At 50.0% G+C, this 17,168-nt stretch overlaps 1 protein-coding gene across 1 annotated transcript in view; it reads right to left on the bottom strand.

Annotated features, from left to right (window-relative positions):
• ppp1r37 (protein phosphatase 1, regulatory subunit 37) overlaps positions 1 to 17,168 on the bottom strand; it is a 41,133-nt gene that overhangs the window by 4,312 nt on the left and 19,653 nt on the right. The window contains exons 3-13 of the mRNA XM_036536631.1: positions 14,892 to 14,937; positions 13,997 to 14,097; positions 12,252 to 12,371; positions 10,622 to 10,772; positions 9,871 to 10,026; positions 9,454 to 9,566; positions 5,772 to 5,913; positions 5,516 to 5,682; positions 2,593 to 5,014; positions 2,017 to 2,113; positions 371 to 973 (exon numbers count right to left, since the gene is read on the bottom strand). Of these exons, the coding sequence (XP_036392524.1) occupies positions 2,025 to 2,113; positions 2,593 to 5,014; positions 5,516 to 5,682; positions 5,772 to 5,913; positions 9,454 to 9,566; positions 9,871 to 10,026; positions 10,622 to 10,772; positions 12,252 to 12,371; positions 13,997 to 14,097; positions 14,892 to 14,937 (3,507 nt within the window). The 3' untranslated portion in view covers positions 371 to 973; positions 2,017 to 2,024. The remainder of the gene's footprint in view (positions 1 to 370; positions 974 to 2,016; positions 2,114 to 2,592; positions 5,015 to 5,515; positions 5,683 to 5,771; positions 5,914 to 9,453; positions 9,567 to 9,870; positions 10,027 to 10,621; positions 10,773 to 12,251; positions 12,372 to 13,996; positions 14,098 to 14,891; positions 14,938 to 17,168) is intronic.

Genomic DNA, 17,168 nt, shown 5'->3' with positions numbered 1-17,168 from the left:
TCTTCAAGATTCACCAGATTTCTGGGAAGGGTCACAAGGCGGTTGCCAGAATGACTTGGGTACTCCGTAATATTCTGTGGGAATCCAGGAGGCTTCAGACAGATGCAGGGCAATTCAGGTATTCCAGAGCAGAGTAGCTCCAGAAGGGGAAAATCCTAAATAAAAAGGACCAAAAGTTTGCTTTGGCAGAGGTTTTTTTTTTAACAGGAGACAAAATAGTGTGACACATAAGTAACGGTCGTCCTGATTCCCTCCCCAGCTCACCAGCAAACTGCGACACGTGTGCATATAATTAGTCCACAACGAGGTGCCACTGCAGTGGCTGGCACAGTCACAACCAGCAGGGACCTCCAGCTCCACACCAACATACCCTTCATCGCAGGTTCACCCTCTCCCCTTTGCAATAATTCCAGAGTCCATGAGGGGGCAGCGTCCAGGTGAGCTGTGTCTGTTCACACTCTCGCTGACACAGTCCTACACACTGTGGCAGAGGCAGAGAGGGATGGAGCGGAGGGTGCGGAGGTCTTTGGTTGGATACCTTCCTCTCCCTCCACCTCCTCTCTCTGTCTCACTCTCTCTCATCCTGCTGTTGACCTCCCGGCACCAGCTGATCCTCTGGTATCTCGGTAGAGGGAATGTAGTGATATACACGAGCGTGATCCTTTCCTTTCATACGCTATTCCACAGTTGTTCTTTGCAATGTTTCACGAGCGTCCTAGCGGCTGCAGCGGATGCATGGGTTGCGGTGACGTTAAAGTTGTGTTTCTTTATTTCCTTTTTTATTGATTTATTACTATGAGTAATTTTTTTACGTGAAAAACTCTTTAGCACTTCAGTCTTCATATGTAGAAGGTGGTGGGGTTGTAAGAGTGATGAGGGAGACAAAAAAAAAAAAAAATAAAGGAGCTACAAGCTAAGCGGGCAAATTTTGAGGATGACCCAGGACACTGAGTTCCTCTGGCCTGAAGGACCCCTGTGGAGAAGAAGAAACAGAGAGATGTGTCAGAAACTGGAACCACCCCTCACAACAAACAGCTAAACTAAATCTGAACAACAGGCTTCAAAGATAGTGCCCAGCATTAAAAATAATCATATTTTCTCTGTACATCTGACACGTAACAAAACTGAAAAAGTAGTGTTTGTGCAACTTTGTGCTGTGAAGGGCTTATAAGCCTTTCAAAACCAGCTTTCAACAGCAGCATCAGGCTTGCCAGCACATTCTGCTGACTGTAATATGCACAGACAGAGGCCTGAAAGAAGACAGACAAATAAATCTGTACATGTGAATGTCTGCAGACCACAGCCATTCACCCGGACAGAGAAGCAATGGAGACTCCAGGACTTCTCAAGATGTCAGATTTGATAAAAATGCTCTTCATCACAGCTGTAAGTGTACTGCAAGCATACCTATCAACTGGGTTGACACATAACATCAATAACTCACATGGGACATACACTAATTCAGCGTTTCCCAACCCTGCTCCTGAAGGCACACCGTCCTGCATATCTTCTATCTATCCCTGCTCTACCTACCTGACTGAACTCATCAGTGGCACTTTTGATTAGCTGAGCACACCTGATTTAGTCAAGCAGGAAGGATACATAGAAGATATGCAGGACAGTGTGCCTCCAGGAGCAGGGTTGGGAAACACGGCACTAATTGACTACATACGTGTACAGATTAAACATTAACATGTAAAACTAGGCCAGGCGTGAGAGACTGTTGTGAAACACGGTTCTCTTTGATTATGACGATACAGCCGGATGTGTGCACCTGGGGAACCTGTGTGCATTTTGCTTGTTTGGCATTCATGTTGTGTATATGTACGTATGTGGGTGTACATGCACGTACACAAGTGTGCGCGTGCGCGGGCACGCATGCATTCACATACTTGTTGGCTTATATATATCTGGCTGGCACACATATCTGTCTTATGTGTGTGTGTGTGTGTGTGTGTGTGTGTGTGTGTGTGTGTGTGTGAGACGGTGCTGTGAGGGTGCGGGAGGCGGGGTTACCGTCAGCGTCACGGCGCCTCTCTCCCCGTCTCCAGGCTTGCCTCACGCAGCAGCTCCTCCAGGTCCTGCCCACAGCTCAGCTCCGCCGCCACGCTCACTGTGAAGACAGACAGCTCAGACGGAACGCCTACGGCAGGGGCGAGGGCATGCACAGCCACACCACACACACACACAGACGGAGAGCGTCAGAACGAGGCTGTGTATTCCCACAGCAGTGTGGCAGTGTAGTATAGCAGGTTAGAGTCTCTGATGGGCCAGTACCTTTAAACCCTTGAGGAAGGTGCTTCTCTTGAATTGCTAGAGTAACTATCCAGTCATATGAGTAAATGAGGTATGAGATAAAACTCTAAGCTTTGTAAGAAGCTCTGGAAGTGCCTAGTAAACAAATACATAATGTTATGGAACAAACAATTACTCTCCCAACAATGCTCCTGACAATAATTTCAGCTTATTATGTCTGAATGATGGCAGATGAAATATAAACAGCTACAAGCTAATCACATAATACAATCCTCACTACTGGAAAGGACTAAAGCCCTCCCTGCTCAAAGACAGGACCGTACAGATACCACTTACCATGCTCTACAATACAGCTACCAGGCTTGGGCCCCTCAGGGTCCGGCAGGTGCAAGGCGAATTCGGGCTTCAGACCGTTGGGCAGGGTGGACGCTACTGTGGCGCTATCGGTTTCCCCCAGCACGCAGTCTACCAGGTCGTCCGCCCGCCCCACCGCCGCGGACGCGGAGCCACGGTCCGCTTCCGCGTGGGGACTCTCTTTAGCGGCCTCCTCCTGCACTGTCCCTGGAGGAAGTGTGGCTGGTGAGGACCCGGGAGGGGTCACCGTTGGCTGCAGATCCAGCGAGGCCTGCTGCTGCTCCTCCTGCAGCTCCGGGTGTGACGGCTGTAGCGATGGTTCCTGACAGAGCTGTCGTGCTTCATCCGCTCGCTGCTCCGCCACTGGGCTCGGCCGCTCAGTCTCTGCCCGATTCTCCTTTGGCTGTGGCTGCCGCAGCGGCTCTTTGTCCGTTTCCGAGCGTTGCTGGTCCAGCCCTAACTGCAGCTCCGGTGTGTTGGCTGGGGACAGTTCCTGCTCATCCTGCAGCCTCTCTGGGTTTGTCTGGGACAGTTCCCGTTTCTCCTGCAGCTTTTCTGGGTTTGTCTGGGACAGTTCCCATTTCTCCTGCAGCCTCTCTGGGTTTGTCTGGGACAGTTCCTGCTCATCCTGCAGCCTCTCTGGGTTTGTCTGGGGCAGTTCCCGTTCCTCCTGCAGCCTCTCTGGGTTTGTCTGGGGCAGTGCCCGTTCCTCCTGCAGCTTTTCTGGGTTTGTCTGGGACAGTTCTCGTTTCTCCTGCAGCCTCTCTGGGTTTGTCCGGGGCAGTTTCTGGGCCTGCCCTGACTGCAGCTTGTGTTGGTCCGCGGTGGTCTGCGACAGTTCCTGTACCACCTGCTGCTCCTCTGTGTTCGTTTGCGACAGTTTCTGGTCTGTGTGTAGCTGTGTGTTTGTTTGGAGCAGCTCCTTTGAATTCGTTTGGGGCAGCTCCTCTCCCATCTGCACCTGTTCACTGTTTGTTTGGGACAGTTTCTGGTCTGTTTGCGTCTCCTCTGGGTTTGTTTGCAACAGTTTCTGTTCTTCCTGCAACCTCTCGGAGTCTGTTTGGGAAAGTTCATGTTCCACCTCAGAGTGTGTTTGGGGTAGCTCCAAATCCATCTGCAGTTCTTTGTTTGTTTGGGACGGTTCCTGTTCCACCTGCGGCGGCTCTTTGTTTGTCTGGGAGAGTTCTTGTTCCACGTGTGGCTCCTCTGTACTTGTTTGAGACAGTTTCTGTTCCTGCTGAGGCTGCTCTGTATTTGTTTGGGACAGCTTATTTTCTATCAGAGGCGCTTCTGTTTCTGCCTGGGATAAATCCTTTTCCAGCTGTGGTGGCTCTTTGTTTGCCTGGGACAGTTCGTGTTCTACCTGAAGCAGCTCTGTAATTGTCTGGGACAGTTGCTGTTCCTTCTGAGGCAGATCTGAGTCTGTTTGGGACAGTTCCTGTTTTTTCTGTGTCTCCTCCAGCTGCGGCTCCTGTTTCTTCACCTCCACCCTTTCCTTGTCCTGCTGCTCCTTCCCTTCCGCCTCCTGCACGACGGTTGAATGTGACTGTTTCTCTACAGCCACTTGCTGATTAAGCCCCTGACTAGGTTCTGCCTGTGGCTGGACAGTCTGCTGCTGCTGTGGTTCTTTGGGACTCTGACTAACCTCTTGTGTTGGTGGTGTCTGTGTCTGTGGAGATGCTGTTTGTTTCTCAGGAGCTGGTACCACCTGTGGTTGGGCCAAGGGCTGCCCTGTCCCCTGCTGCTGCTGCTTCTCCGGCTCCTTCTTTTCTGGAATCCTCAGCTGCTGCTGTTCCGGTGGGCTCTCCACTCGGGTCACCATGAAGATTTTATGCCCCCTTCCCGGGCTCGACACCGAGATGCACCTGCCGGGCGACGGCGGAGTGCCTGGAGGCACAGGGGATTCCGAAACCGTGATCCCCGAGGCGGCGGCCGGTCCCGCAGGTGAGGCCGGGACGGCAGGCGGTGGCATCTGCGGTGCGCAGTGGGGCTGGGGGGTAACGCTGGGCTGGGGAGCTGGGGGGGCCTTCGCTAGGCTTGCTGTGGCTCCCACCACCGTGTCCTCCTCCTCCTCCTCCTCATCTGTATCGGAGTCTGACTCCGCAAGGCCACTAGGTGTCTCCTCCTCCTCCTCCTCCTCCTGGCTCCCTCCTTGCTCATTTTCATTCCGCTCCTCTGTCCCCTCCTCTCCTTCCTCGGTGCCGGCTTGCTGGCCCTCTCCGGCCGCGCCCGCAGCGGCCTGCTCTGGGTCCTCCTCCTCCCCGGCCGTGATCTCTGGCATGGAGGCGGACAGGCGCATCTTCTGCTCAGTCTCCTCTTTCTCTTTGGCCAGGATGAAGTTGCGCTTGCAGCCGTTCTGGATCTCGGCCAGCAGGGCGCGCTGTGTCTCGATGAAGCTCTTCACCTGTCAGGCGTGCAAACATGAATGCAGAGACTGAAATGTGGGTTGAAATTAGCAGGAATGTTATTCAAACTCCACAGTTTGAGCAGTCAAGCATGTCATGCAATTTCTGAGGTGAATGCTGTGGGTCTCAAAACACATTTGATCCCACTATTAACCCTTTTGTGCGTACAGTCAAACTGGTGCGATTAGAACATTAGATTGGAAAAATTTTAGCCAACATTAGCTTTAAGGAAACAGTGATTTAACATTACAAAGTTTAGCAAAGGCGGCGGTGAAATGAAAACATAACAAACCATGTAACGGAAGGAGCGCACTACATAGCATAAAATTCAAAGTCACGTACGAAAGGGTTAACAGATCAACCCACTTCCTTCACCTGCCTCCCTAGATCTCTTCTACTGACAACAACCCTGTTGAAACTTCCTGGTGCCAACTGACAGACATCCCCACAACCTTCCACACTACACCCCCCCGGGTCCCCGCCCTGCGCGGCTCTCTTACGGTCTCTTTCTTGGGCTCGCGGTCCAGGTCGAGGCGCAGCAGGGAGGTGTTGACCTTCAGGGCCAGGGACAGGGCCATCAGACCGCCGGTCTTGATCTCGTTCTCGCGCAGGTCGAGCCGGAGCAGCCGGGGGCTCTCCGCGATGAACTCCGCCACCGCCACCGCGCCTGGGGGGGGACGCCAGTCAATTTCAGTGCACCATGTCTGCCGCCAACACAGGCAACGAAACAACACGGCACAGGCACACGCGGCTCACCTTCGCAGGACAGTTTGGTGGAGGCCAGGCCCAGCCGGAGCACCGAGCGGTTCCCGATGAGCCCGTCTTTCAGCTTGTGGACGCCCTCGTTGCCCACCGAGTTGTGGCCCAGGTTCAGGGTCTCCAGGCTTTGCATGCAGGGCTGAGGATGCAGCGGGACATGGCTGGATTACGCACACAGAATGCAGCAGCTTAAAAGGTTAAAACACAAAGTGCGGCCACCTGGTGACCCTGGATGAGGGCTGTGTGGTGACACTGTAACGCAGTGGATAGAATATTACGATTCCCATTATTGAAATGAGAGGATGACCATTTTAAAAAGGGACTAAATATAAACTGTGGGAATATGAACCAATATCCAGTAACTAACATTCAGGTGTTTGGTTAATCATGGCTGTCTAACTTGTAAAGCTTAATTTCTTAACAAATAACACACATTTGAAAAAGAAAAAGTAAAATCAGTCGATTCCATGAGTCATTTACCCAGGTTCCCCATAAGGGGTCAGTATTTTCTTTTTAGACACAAAATGGACGGGAGGAGGAGTAAGATAATAGGTTTTTAAAAGATGATATGGCCTGAACTCTAAAGCTTACAGATCTGTCCCCAGAACACTACAGCCCAGACGTTAGCACTGCTTTCAAAGCACAGCGCTAGGAACCTGTGCTTTATCAGGGGGCCCTCCCTCCTGTCAGTGAGGGAATCTCACTTTGGGGGGTGGAGCATTCGCTGTATGGGGAGCACACACTTAACACAGAGAAAGGGAGAGCCAAGCTCGTGTCAAGATGAGCTAAGAGAAAGTAAATGTTACCTCTTAATTCACATCATTATTCATCTGTTAATTCTGCTGTGAGCTGTGGCATGGCCCAGGTTGACAAGGACCACTAAAGCGGAATAAAAATGGTTCAAAATAATAAGGCCTATTTTCTGTTGACTATATTACCATTCTTTCAGTGAGCTGGCAGCACTACAATGTCTACAATGTCATGCTGCTGATAAATTAAGGAAAGAAAGCAGTGCTGGAGGCTGGAAGGCCCATAGGGTTGGAGTTCTTTCTGATCCCCGTGGAGCAGCTCATGTACAAGCACATCCCGTGGACAGGGTGCCAGCGTGATGCAGGGCACCTTTACTAATAAAGAAAACGCTACATTCACAAAGGCAAGATGGTCTGAAGTAGGAGAAGGAGCAGAGAGACGGGGGGGGGGGTCTTGCGCGGAATTCTCGGGTCCTCAACGCGCTGCTGGCCCCTTGTCTGTTGATGGGGGCCGACTCTGACAGACCGCAGTAAAGCTCTGGAATTTAGAATCTTCGCTCTAACATTCCCTGAGGGGTTCTGTCTGCCCCGTGCCATTTCATACAGGGGGGGGACCGCAGGCCAGGCGGGACAATGTCAGAGCACAGGTTTGGCCAAACTCAGTTTCGACGTATAAATCTGTTAAATGCACCACATTTGAATTTATGTCAATCGCCATCTTCAATTGATATAAACAATTATTTACGCATTTTATTTCTATTTGATTCTTCACTGAATGAGCAGCTCATCTCGTCCAAGGGGGTCTTGCATAACGCAGCTCAGAAGGGACAAGTTACCCATTTCTGGATATTTACCAAAGCCATTCAGGTTAACCACCTTGGCTCAATGGGTGAATGAACAGTATCCTCCCAAATATTCCAAAATGCAATGTGCTGGTGAAAAGACTGTTCAAAATTCACCATTTTTTTTATTTTTATCTAAATTTAAACTATAGGTTTAGACAATTTCAGAAGCCAACACTGAAAGCTGTAAACTGCAAGCTTGATCTGAAACGGGGGCTCTTTCCTTTGACCCTGAACCCTTGCACGTGTCGGGTGGAGCCACGATACAGTGACAGAAATGCTGTTTGTGCCACCTGTGGGAATGACAGCTACAACAACTACCGCCACAGGAGAGCACAGATCCAGGGACACCGGGCTGGAGAGTGGCTGAACAGTGCTGTGAAGAGAGGACTTTGGACCTGCACTGCAGCCCACTGCCCACACAGACAGCCTCACTCACGCTGACACCAATGAGCTCCCCCCACTCCTCCTCATTGCAGGCCTTCTTCATTTATGCACGATTCAGAATGACTTCATTAGTTAAATGCCCAGATCAATAAATAGTAAATATACAGCTTGCACTTGAGTCTTCAAGGTTACAGTCCTCAAGCTGCCTGCCCACATTGCAGCCACATGCTGTTCAACCAGACCTTCACCCACACCTGCCCCTCTCTGCTCACCCCACCGCCCTGCCCATCACTCAGACAGTTCCAGTACATTGACTCCTTCCAGAAATTCACACAGCCCGCAATCCTTGAGACATCCCTAACTGAGGAACCAACCTCACTGAGATATGAAATCCTAATACAGTTAACGTGTATCTGTTCTGTTGACACATCTCTAATGTAACGTCCTAAAGCACAACCAAGGAGCTAACGTGACTACTAGCAAAGACAGCGGTGGCTGTCTGTTTTCAGGCTATGGCACAGTGATGCCCTGAAAGGCACTGATAAATGTCAAAGTTACTTATATCTGTTTCAGTACTTAGGAATTAAATCAATTTCAGCTGTGACCATGTTACCAAGAATGCGGCTGGGCCCCATGTGACCCATATTCCTAGAGAGATGGGTCACATGGGCCCAAAGGCTTTTTTGGTGTCTGTGACTATGACTTTATTCATTGTGTATTAGAGCCACATGAATATGCACTATGAACACACACACACAACACACACACACACACACACACACACACACACAAACTGAGTGAGTGTGTGTGTGAGAGTGTTTTGCGAGCGCACCTGTCTCTCACAGTACTGAACATGCTGTTCCTTGGTTATCTGATGCTGATGTTGAGCGATTGATACAGACTGCACTGATACCACTCTGCTCTGTCTGACGCTGAATAATAGGCTTTCCAGGCCAGTCAGAAGGCCTCCAATAATTAAATGAAGAGTTCAGCCCGTTAATTACAGTGAGAGAGCTGCAGATAGCGATATCTCCTCAGCGCTGCCCCGACTGCAGTGCGCTCAACAGCACTGATTGGGAGCCATGGTTACGGGAGGGAGGCGGGCCACCGATGGACAGCTGACTGCTTTATCAGCAGGGACAGGGAGGGGGTTCTGACTCAGCCCCCCCTGTGCATCGATGCCACACTGAGACGCACGCAGAGCTGTGAGAGAGAATCAATGGAGCAGCAGCAGCAGCAGAGCAGCCACAAAGCGCGCTGGGCTGGAAATGTTACTGTGCTGGCTGCACAGTGTTTAAGGGCCAGCGCGGAGTTTGATTTGAGCTATCCGTCTCTCTGTCGTTTGCTCTGTGCTCTCCCGGCAAGCTGCGCGGATGTGTGTGTATGCATACGTATGTGCACGTGCGCGCTCGTGTGTATGCATGCGTATGTGCACGTGCGCGCTCGTGTGTATGCATGCGTATGTGCACGTGCGCGCTCGTGTGTATGCATGCGTATGTGCACGTGCGCGCTCGTGTGTATGTGCATGCGTATGTGCACGTGCGCGCTCGTGTGTATGTGCATGCGTATGTGCACGTGCGCGCTCGTGTGTATGTGCATGCGTATGTGCACGTGCGCGCTCGTGTGTATGTGCATGCGTATGTGCGTGTGCGCGCTCGTGTGTATGTGCATGTGTATGTGTTGCCGTTTGCGGAGACTCACGAGAGCAGCAGCCAGGTACCCCATGCCATTGTGTGTTAGCTGGTTGTTCCAGAGGACCAGGGTGACCAGGCCTTTACGCTGCTCCTTCAGACCCTCGCACACATATGCCAGCCCTGCAGAGAGAGAGAAACACACACACACAGGCACACACACAGATCAGACTGGGGAAAAATACAGTGGCGCACACAGTGCGGACAGCCTTTAAATATCACAAAGGAGCTCCAGTTCATGAGCGGCAACATCAACTGAAATACCAAAGAGACGGAGAGAGACCAAAGGTGAAAAATCAGAAGGAGCGAGATGAATGAAAAATGGCACTCAGTCTAAAAACAGGTGGGCACACGGAGCAAACAGGGACTGGACATGATGTGATGGTGCAGCGAGGGAGGGGGGGGCGGGCACAGGTGGAGCCCATACCAGAGTCCATGATGTGGTTGTTGCGCAGGTCCAGGATCTGGATGTTGTAGTTGAACTTGAGCAGGTTCCCCAGCTGCGCGGAGTCCTGCAGGCCGTTCAGCTTGTTATCGGCCAGGTAGAGCTCCCGCAGGTTCATATTCATCTTCAGAGCCGTGGCTGGAGAGAGAGAGAGAGAGAGAGAGAGAGAGAGAGAGAGAGAGAGAGAGAGAGAAAGAGAGAGAGAGAGAGACAGAGAGAGAGAGAGAGAGAGAGAGAGAGAGAGAGAGAGAGAGAGAGGGAGAGAGGGAGAGAGGGAGAGAGGGAGAGAGAGAGAGAGGGAGAGAGAGAGACAGAGAGAGAGAGAGAGAGAGGGAGAGAGAGAGAGAGGGAGAGAGAGAGAGAGAGAGAGAGAGAGAGAGGGAGAGAGAGAGGGAGAGAGAGAGAGAGAGCTCAGTTCACCCATCTTCCCCTGCTGTCTTGGTCAGCACTCCTGAATTAGCTGAGAAATCAGTCTGTCTGAGATTAATGGACTTTAACTGGCTATAGGGGTGTATATAAAACAGGCCTTTCAGGACAGAGCTACAGGACCCCTGTGAGCATTTACCTATCAATCCCCTGCCCACCCCCAACCCTGGAGTCCTTCATTCTATTCTTTACTCCCATTACAAACCCTCTTCCTGCAGTCCACATCACAGCTAATCTGCGGCTCCCTGTTCCCATAACCTCCATCCCCACACCCCCCCTCTCTTCCCCCTCTCCCTCCCACACTCACCCAGCAGCATGAGTGGGCGCCCGGTGAGGCCGGCGTTCTCCAGGTGCAGCACCGCCAGGCTGCCGCTGATGCGCAGGGCCCGGGCCACGAACGGGGCCGAGTGGTCCAGCAGGGGGGTGTTCCGGGCGTCCAGGTACTGCAGGGAGCTCGTCTGGGACGGAGGGAGAGGAAAGGAGGGCGTGAGCGCAGGGGGTGCATCACCTAGCTGCTGAACTGTAGGAAACCCCAGAGCAGAAGCCAGCACGGGTGCACCAGGCATCTATGAACCTGCCTTATGAGCTCCACCGAATAAGCGTGTGCTTAATAAACACCATCAAACATCTTCTTTAGGGAGGATTTTTTCTTTAAGGTTACTGACCTTCCCTGAGAAACATAAAAAATTTCCTTTGAAATTGCCTAAAAATAATTTTAAGCTATTTGATACTAATATTGATATTAAGAAACAATTAACTAATACTAACAATAACAATAATAAATTGACATCATCATCATGGATTACAATTACATGGTCCCTTGGACCCGGCCAAGGTTCTCAAAGCACTCCACAGTAAAGGGAGGGACTTTCCTTAACCACCTCTAACTGTGAGGTAAAAAACACATTAGACCATTAGCTGCTATTTAACACTTTCTCCACCATCAAATGTGTTATGATATATAGGTGCAAGCAGGAACTGGTGATGTTTGTCAAACTGCAAATGCAGGGCATGCCAAAGGTGACTTTAAACAAGCGACAGCTTAGCGACCAGGATCCATCAAAGTGGGCTATACCGTGAGGACCTGCCAGAGAGAGTGCCCGCAAATCCTGAGCGCTGCAGTGGAGATCTGGCTAAACCCCAACCTGATCCGGCATTATAATCCTGACCTCTGCCATAATGTGAGCCACCATACGCAATCTAGATCAGAGCGACCAGGAAGTGAATTCGATTGTAAACAAGAAACACAATCCAATTTCACCCACGCAAAAAAACAAGAGTGCTCTGGTGTCTGAGTTAAAGCCATCTCTCTCCGCTGCCTCTCTCAGTCCTCCTTTGTGTGAAAGAGGCAGCTTCATTTGTTCCAACGGAGGAGGACGTGGCTGGGTTTGACGGGGAAATCGAGGCGAAGACGGCTTGTCCCAGAGATAACTGGGAGTGCAGTTAGGAGCCCCAGGCAACTGCTGACATTAAGCTAAGGATGTGTGCAGGAACAATCGCAGGAACAGTTGCTGCGGTCTGATTTCTCTCAGCAAAGACCTCAGCGGGGCTGGAAACGGCACAGCATTCAAATATTCAAAGCATTCCCTGAATGGGCACCAACTGGATTAAGGGCCGTTTATCATTCTGAAGAAGCAAAGGCGCATGCACACACACATCCTAATGCCTTTCCATTTACCTCAAAAAATTATGCTAAAGCTTGGTAGCCTCCTCTGAACAAAGTTTTTAATTATTAGACACGTTATTCATCTATATCCTAAAACTGTGTTGCATCTATTGTGGTTTATAGGCTTCTTCAAGGCACCAAATTGCCCCCTGGCACAGTAAAAATACACTGTTTAACTGACTCCAATCAGAACAGCAAGGGGCATCATCAAACTGTGTCTGCCCCTGCCCTCCCCCCATCCTTCACAACTGTCACCCCGCCCCCCTCTCACCTTCCTCATCATGTGGGCGGCGGCCTGCCAGCCGCGGGTGCCGATGTGCTTGTTGAAGGAGATGTTGAGATGGGTGGCCGACTCGTAGTACTCGATCATGTCGAAGAGAGCGGACGCCCCCTGGGAGGACGGGACGGAGCAGGGAGGGACGTGTTACTCGCACTGCCACCTCTGGCACATACACCTTCTCCACTCTACAGCTGACCAGCTACAGCATGGCTGCTCTTCCACTGTATCACCTGCAGCCAGAGCCGCATCACATGACACCACACTGACTGCTGGAGTCTGATCAGATTAATATGACAGCCTGGTTTTATAGCAAACCCTGGATCCTGTATCACCTCCCGTACACCTCCGGCTGTGTACTTCGGCCAGTGGTGGCAGCCCTTTTCCTTTCCATCCTTCTCTCATTTTTTAGGACAGCATCAGTAAAGCTTCTGGGCTGAGATGACAGAGATCAGTGCAACAAAGGAAAAGGACCAGGACCCTGCAATCAGTGAGCCAGCCTGGCTCCGCCTCGGGTTACAGCACTCTCAGGGACTCACTGACAGGACCTGCTACTCATTCTCTAGCGCCTGACTGAGTTCACGGGAGCGTGTTTCTGAGGCTCAAGCTGCTGAGAAGAGGAGGTAACAACCCAATGACTCACTCAATCTGGACATTTTACACTATAGAACACAAATTCAATCCCAGACAAAAACAAGAATTATGTAACATGTTTTGCTTCACAAAGCTGGTCTTGTCTCTGGTTTTTTACGAGTTCTTTTACGAGTTCCATTTAATGTAGAGAAACAACAAACAAAAAATAAAAGCGGCATAGCAAGCTTGCTTCAGTATATACAAGAATCTCACTCGGGTCAAAGGAAACCTGATGGATTGATCCGTCTGCCCCCAGACATAATCATATCTAGAGCACGTCCAGGGGCTGGGCATTGCTGGGAGTCGGACTGAGATGGCAATCTGGGTTAATTATCTGGAGGATGACACTTCCAGATCAATGAGGAGAAATGGGTCCGAGATGCATCAAAAGTGCATCTTACCAACATGCTCCTGAATGTAGTGTACAACAGATGTCTGCCAAAGCACAATATAAACACGTGATACTGTGCAATGTATGCTAATGTACAATAAAAAAGCATCATGATGACCAACTTTTCAGCTGGTGTAGAGCATAAATGTGAGAAATGTATAGTATGAACATATGTTAATGTTAAATGTACTGTGTGCTAATGCGCAATGCACTACAGTGCACTCCTTATTTATTCCTACCCCTGACCAAAGAGGAAAACAGGAAAAAAAAGATATAAAAATGTAGATACTGGATCATTTTTTTCTGCTTTTTTCCAAAATAGTACTTCTGTAGTAATATTAATAGCACTTTTCAGAGCAAAGTCATATCTCAGAGCTTAGACACATTATTTAAAAACAATGGATTTTGTTCCAGAAAACACAGGGGTTACATTTATTTTACAACATTATTTTGTTCCTGCTCAGTCAGGGGTGGGAGTAAATATGGAGGGTACTGTACTACTGTGCTCCTATATACAGTGTAGACACAAAATAAAAGATGCTCTGAAGCTACTACCTCAAGGAAAAAACACAACCACTCAGCAGAGGGACAGAGCGTTCCATTTCTCAGGCGAATGCTTTCAGATGGCCTTTACCAGCCGGGCTCGTAAGAGTGGTGGGGGGCGGGGCGGCAGTGTGGCTGTAATCACAGTGAAACTGCGGAGCTGCACACTCACATCCTCGTCCAGGTTGGTCTGCTCCAGATCCACCACTTTGAACTGGACCCGCTTAAAGATCTCCTCAAGGGCCTCGCACGCCTTGTAGTCCAGCTTCTCGCCTGTGAGGAAGAACAGGGCCGCATTCCTTGTGAATATCGCGCTCATAAACCTTCAGGAGAACATCACCAGTACGCCTTTCTTTCTCTGTTTGAGCAGACTTGAATTTACTGCATTTATATTGGCTGTATTTACTGTGCTAGTTAGCACCTAAGGCTACCATCTGCACTGAACTCTTTGGTAAATATTTGAAGTTCCAGCCAGGCTTTCTTTGACTGGATTACAGAGAGAGAAAGGAACTAATTTTTAATCAGACAAAACAGACATAGGTATGTTAGCTTGTATACTTGTGTCATAAGGGTGCTTATACAAATAAATTTGGGATTGAAGTAAGAGAATGTAATGGGTAAACTGTCTTGTTAAATACCTTATGTTAAACATCCCCTATTCTATAGCCTCTCAAATAAGACATAGAGGAGTAAAGCTCATTTTGACAATGACTGAGACATGAGTGAGTGAGTGTGTGAGTGAGTGAATGAGTGAGTGAGAGATCAAAAGAGGAGAGAGGAGTGAAAGGAGCTGGAAAAGAGAAGGAGGAAGAGAATGGGAGGCTGAGAGAAAGTGAGCAAGACAGCGAGAGTGAGAAAGGACTGGCTAGTTTCGAGATGTGCATTATTTAGAGGACAACGTCAGAAGGACCATTTGAAGGTGGTGTTGATTTGCTCGGCCAGTGCCAATGCCGGTGCCAGGTGTCCGTGTCTGTGGCTTTTTGAGACGGAGTGTCGTGGTGCGCCCAGTGAACAATGGGAAGCCCCAGGCCCCAGACACCGTGTGGAGGGGACAGCCCTGATCTCACCTTTGAGGTCCAGGCACTCATTCCGCTGAGTCAGCTCTTTCAGCTCCTAAAAACAAAGAGAGAGAGAGAGAGACAGTCACCCTTAAGACTGGACAGGCAGCACTTCCACAGACTGCACAGGCAAGGGTGGTGGGGGTGTATCCATGCATGGTTTCTTCCTGGTACATATATGTGTGTGCGTGTGTGTGTGCGTGTGTGTGTGTGTGTGTGTGTGTGTGTGTGTGTGTGTGCGCATGTGCGTGTCGATCAACCCAACTCAATTGAGTGTAAAAAGAAATTAAAAAAAAGGGTTCCTTGCCTGCAAAACAATAAATCCCACAGTCGACTGCATCTGCAAATGGGTGATTGCTCAATGGCATTAAATGCATTTTAGTGCGAAAACCAAGCCGTGACACGCTGAGGGGTAGGGCAGGCTCAGATTACTGCGGATATCTAACAGCGCGCATTGAGAGCTACGAACCGAAGAAACGCTTTCCCAGTTCAAACATGTGGAACCGACACCCATGCACAAACAAACCAAGTGGAGCAAAATCAATGATGGTGCAGATTAAGGAGCTGACTTTAGCCAGTGGGTGACCCCCAGGGACTGTACAAAAAAAAAAAAAACAAAAAAGGCCAACCCAAACAAGCAGATTTTCCAGCTAAATTTAGGGACAGAGTCTGACTTTCAGATGACGCAGGGCAGGGAATTCCCCAGCTGTGCTAGCTCAGCCATCTACCTGTGATCGCTTTCAAATGCGCTTTATGAGCGGATAGGAGGTGCGGCCCTGGAGCAGGAGATGATGTGGGGGAGTATGAGAGGTTAGAATCTCAGAGCGGTACGAGAGGGGACTTGACTGTGCACGTCTATGTGGGTCTGAGGGGAAATGTCTGCAATCAGTCCTGAGAGATTCTCTGAGCATGTCGGTGCAGCTGGTAGGAGCTGGGCTGGCTGTTCTTGGTTCCGGCGTCTGCCAGCACAGGTGCCATAACACCTCTAACACAGAGAGGGGTGTCGCAGCAGGGTTTTAACGTGCCCACCGGCTCCCTCTGCTCAAACCTGCGATCTCCCGCGTCTGCGGTGCGTGGCAGTGCTGTGTGTGGAAGCAAAATGGCCGCAGGGGCTGAAAGCAGGTGAGGTCAAAGAGGGGGCAGCCAGGAAAAAAAACCAACAAGGCACGGGTGCTTGGTTAGAAAGGCGCGTCATAAACAGCGGCTCCGACAGCCTGTCTCGGATGCGCCGGACGCCGTGCAGCGCGGCGAGGGGGACGACGCGATGCCGAAAGCGCTTTCTTCCTTTTGCTGCAGGTCGCCGCAGAAATAAAAAGCGAGACAGCAGACAAACATCATAACGCCTGCGGCAAATCCAAACTAGTTTTCCGTTAAACATCAGATTCCGTTCAGCTGCTCAACGAAAAAAAAACATGACATCACCAATGCTGAAGGTTGGTAGCCACGGAAACTAGCTGAAAGCGCGCTGACAAATAGGTTAGCTGATTTCATGGAGCAATTCAGATTTAAGTGAGTCAATGCCTTTCGCAGTGTGCACATCTTTTCAGAATTCAGCCCACTTGACTGAGGCCTGGGAAAAGTACTAATTCAAGAAAGGAAGCGGAAAGTTTTAAGCACAAAAACTACAAACATTCATGTATCCTCCATCCCTGCAGGCCCTAGTTCAGTACCAGTACTGGGCCCCTCTGACTTCTGGCTCCAACATGTGCTGGGTTCCTGCAAGTAGTCTATGTGCAGTAGCCACAGTAACAGCTTAGCTAAGCGCACAGTAACAGCCTAGCTAAGCGCACATTAACAGCTTAGCTAAGCGCACAGTAACAGCCTAGCTAAGCGCACAGTAACAGCCACCGGCTCACTGTGTAGCGTGTCATCACCAGGATGCCTCACAGGAATAACCGGTCTGTCATGAGTTCACGCAGCAGTTTGGACCGTGATGGACAGAAATGCTCTAAGCCAACATTTGGGGGGAAAAATGTCAGTGCAACACAAACTGACGACCTACGTCAAAAACTCCATGACAGCAGGGACTGAAATGGTGCACGGACTGAAGTGCAGTGAGTAATAATGTTTTTGTTAAGTTTTATTTTTTGCTTCACATTTTTTTCCTTTCACATTAATGGACATTTACTGAGGCAATTCAGTTTAGGCATCATATGTCTCAAGGGTGCAAGAGCAGTGCCTCCACTTGGGATTTGAACCTGCAACCTGCAGCCTGCTGACCAAGAACCATTCTGCCACAATGCTGTACATTTCACATGACGGCATGGCACTCTGACTCCCTTCATG

Source organism: Megalops cyprinoides, chromosome 9, assembly GCF_013368585.1.
Source record: "Megalops cyprinoides isolate fMegCyp1 chromosome 9, fMegCyp1.pri, whole genome shotgun sequence".
NCBI classification, from domain to species: domain Eukaryota; kingdom Metazoa; phylum Chordata; class Actinopteri; order Elopiformes; family Megalopidae; genus Megalops; species Megalops cyprinoides.
This window is presented reverse-complemented; position numbering and strand designations above follow the sequence as displayed.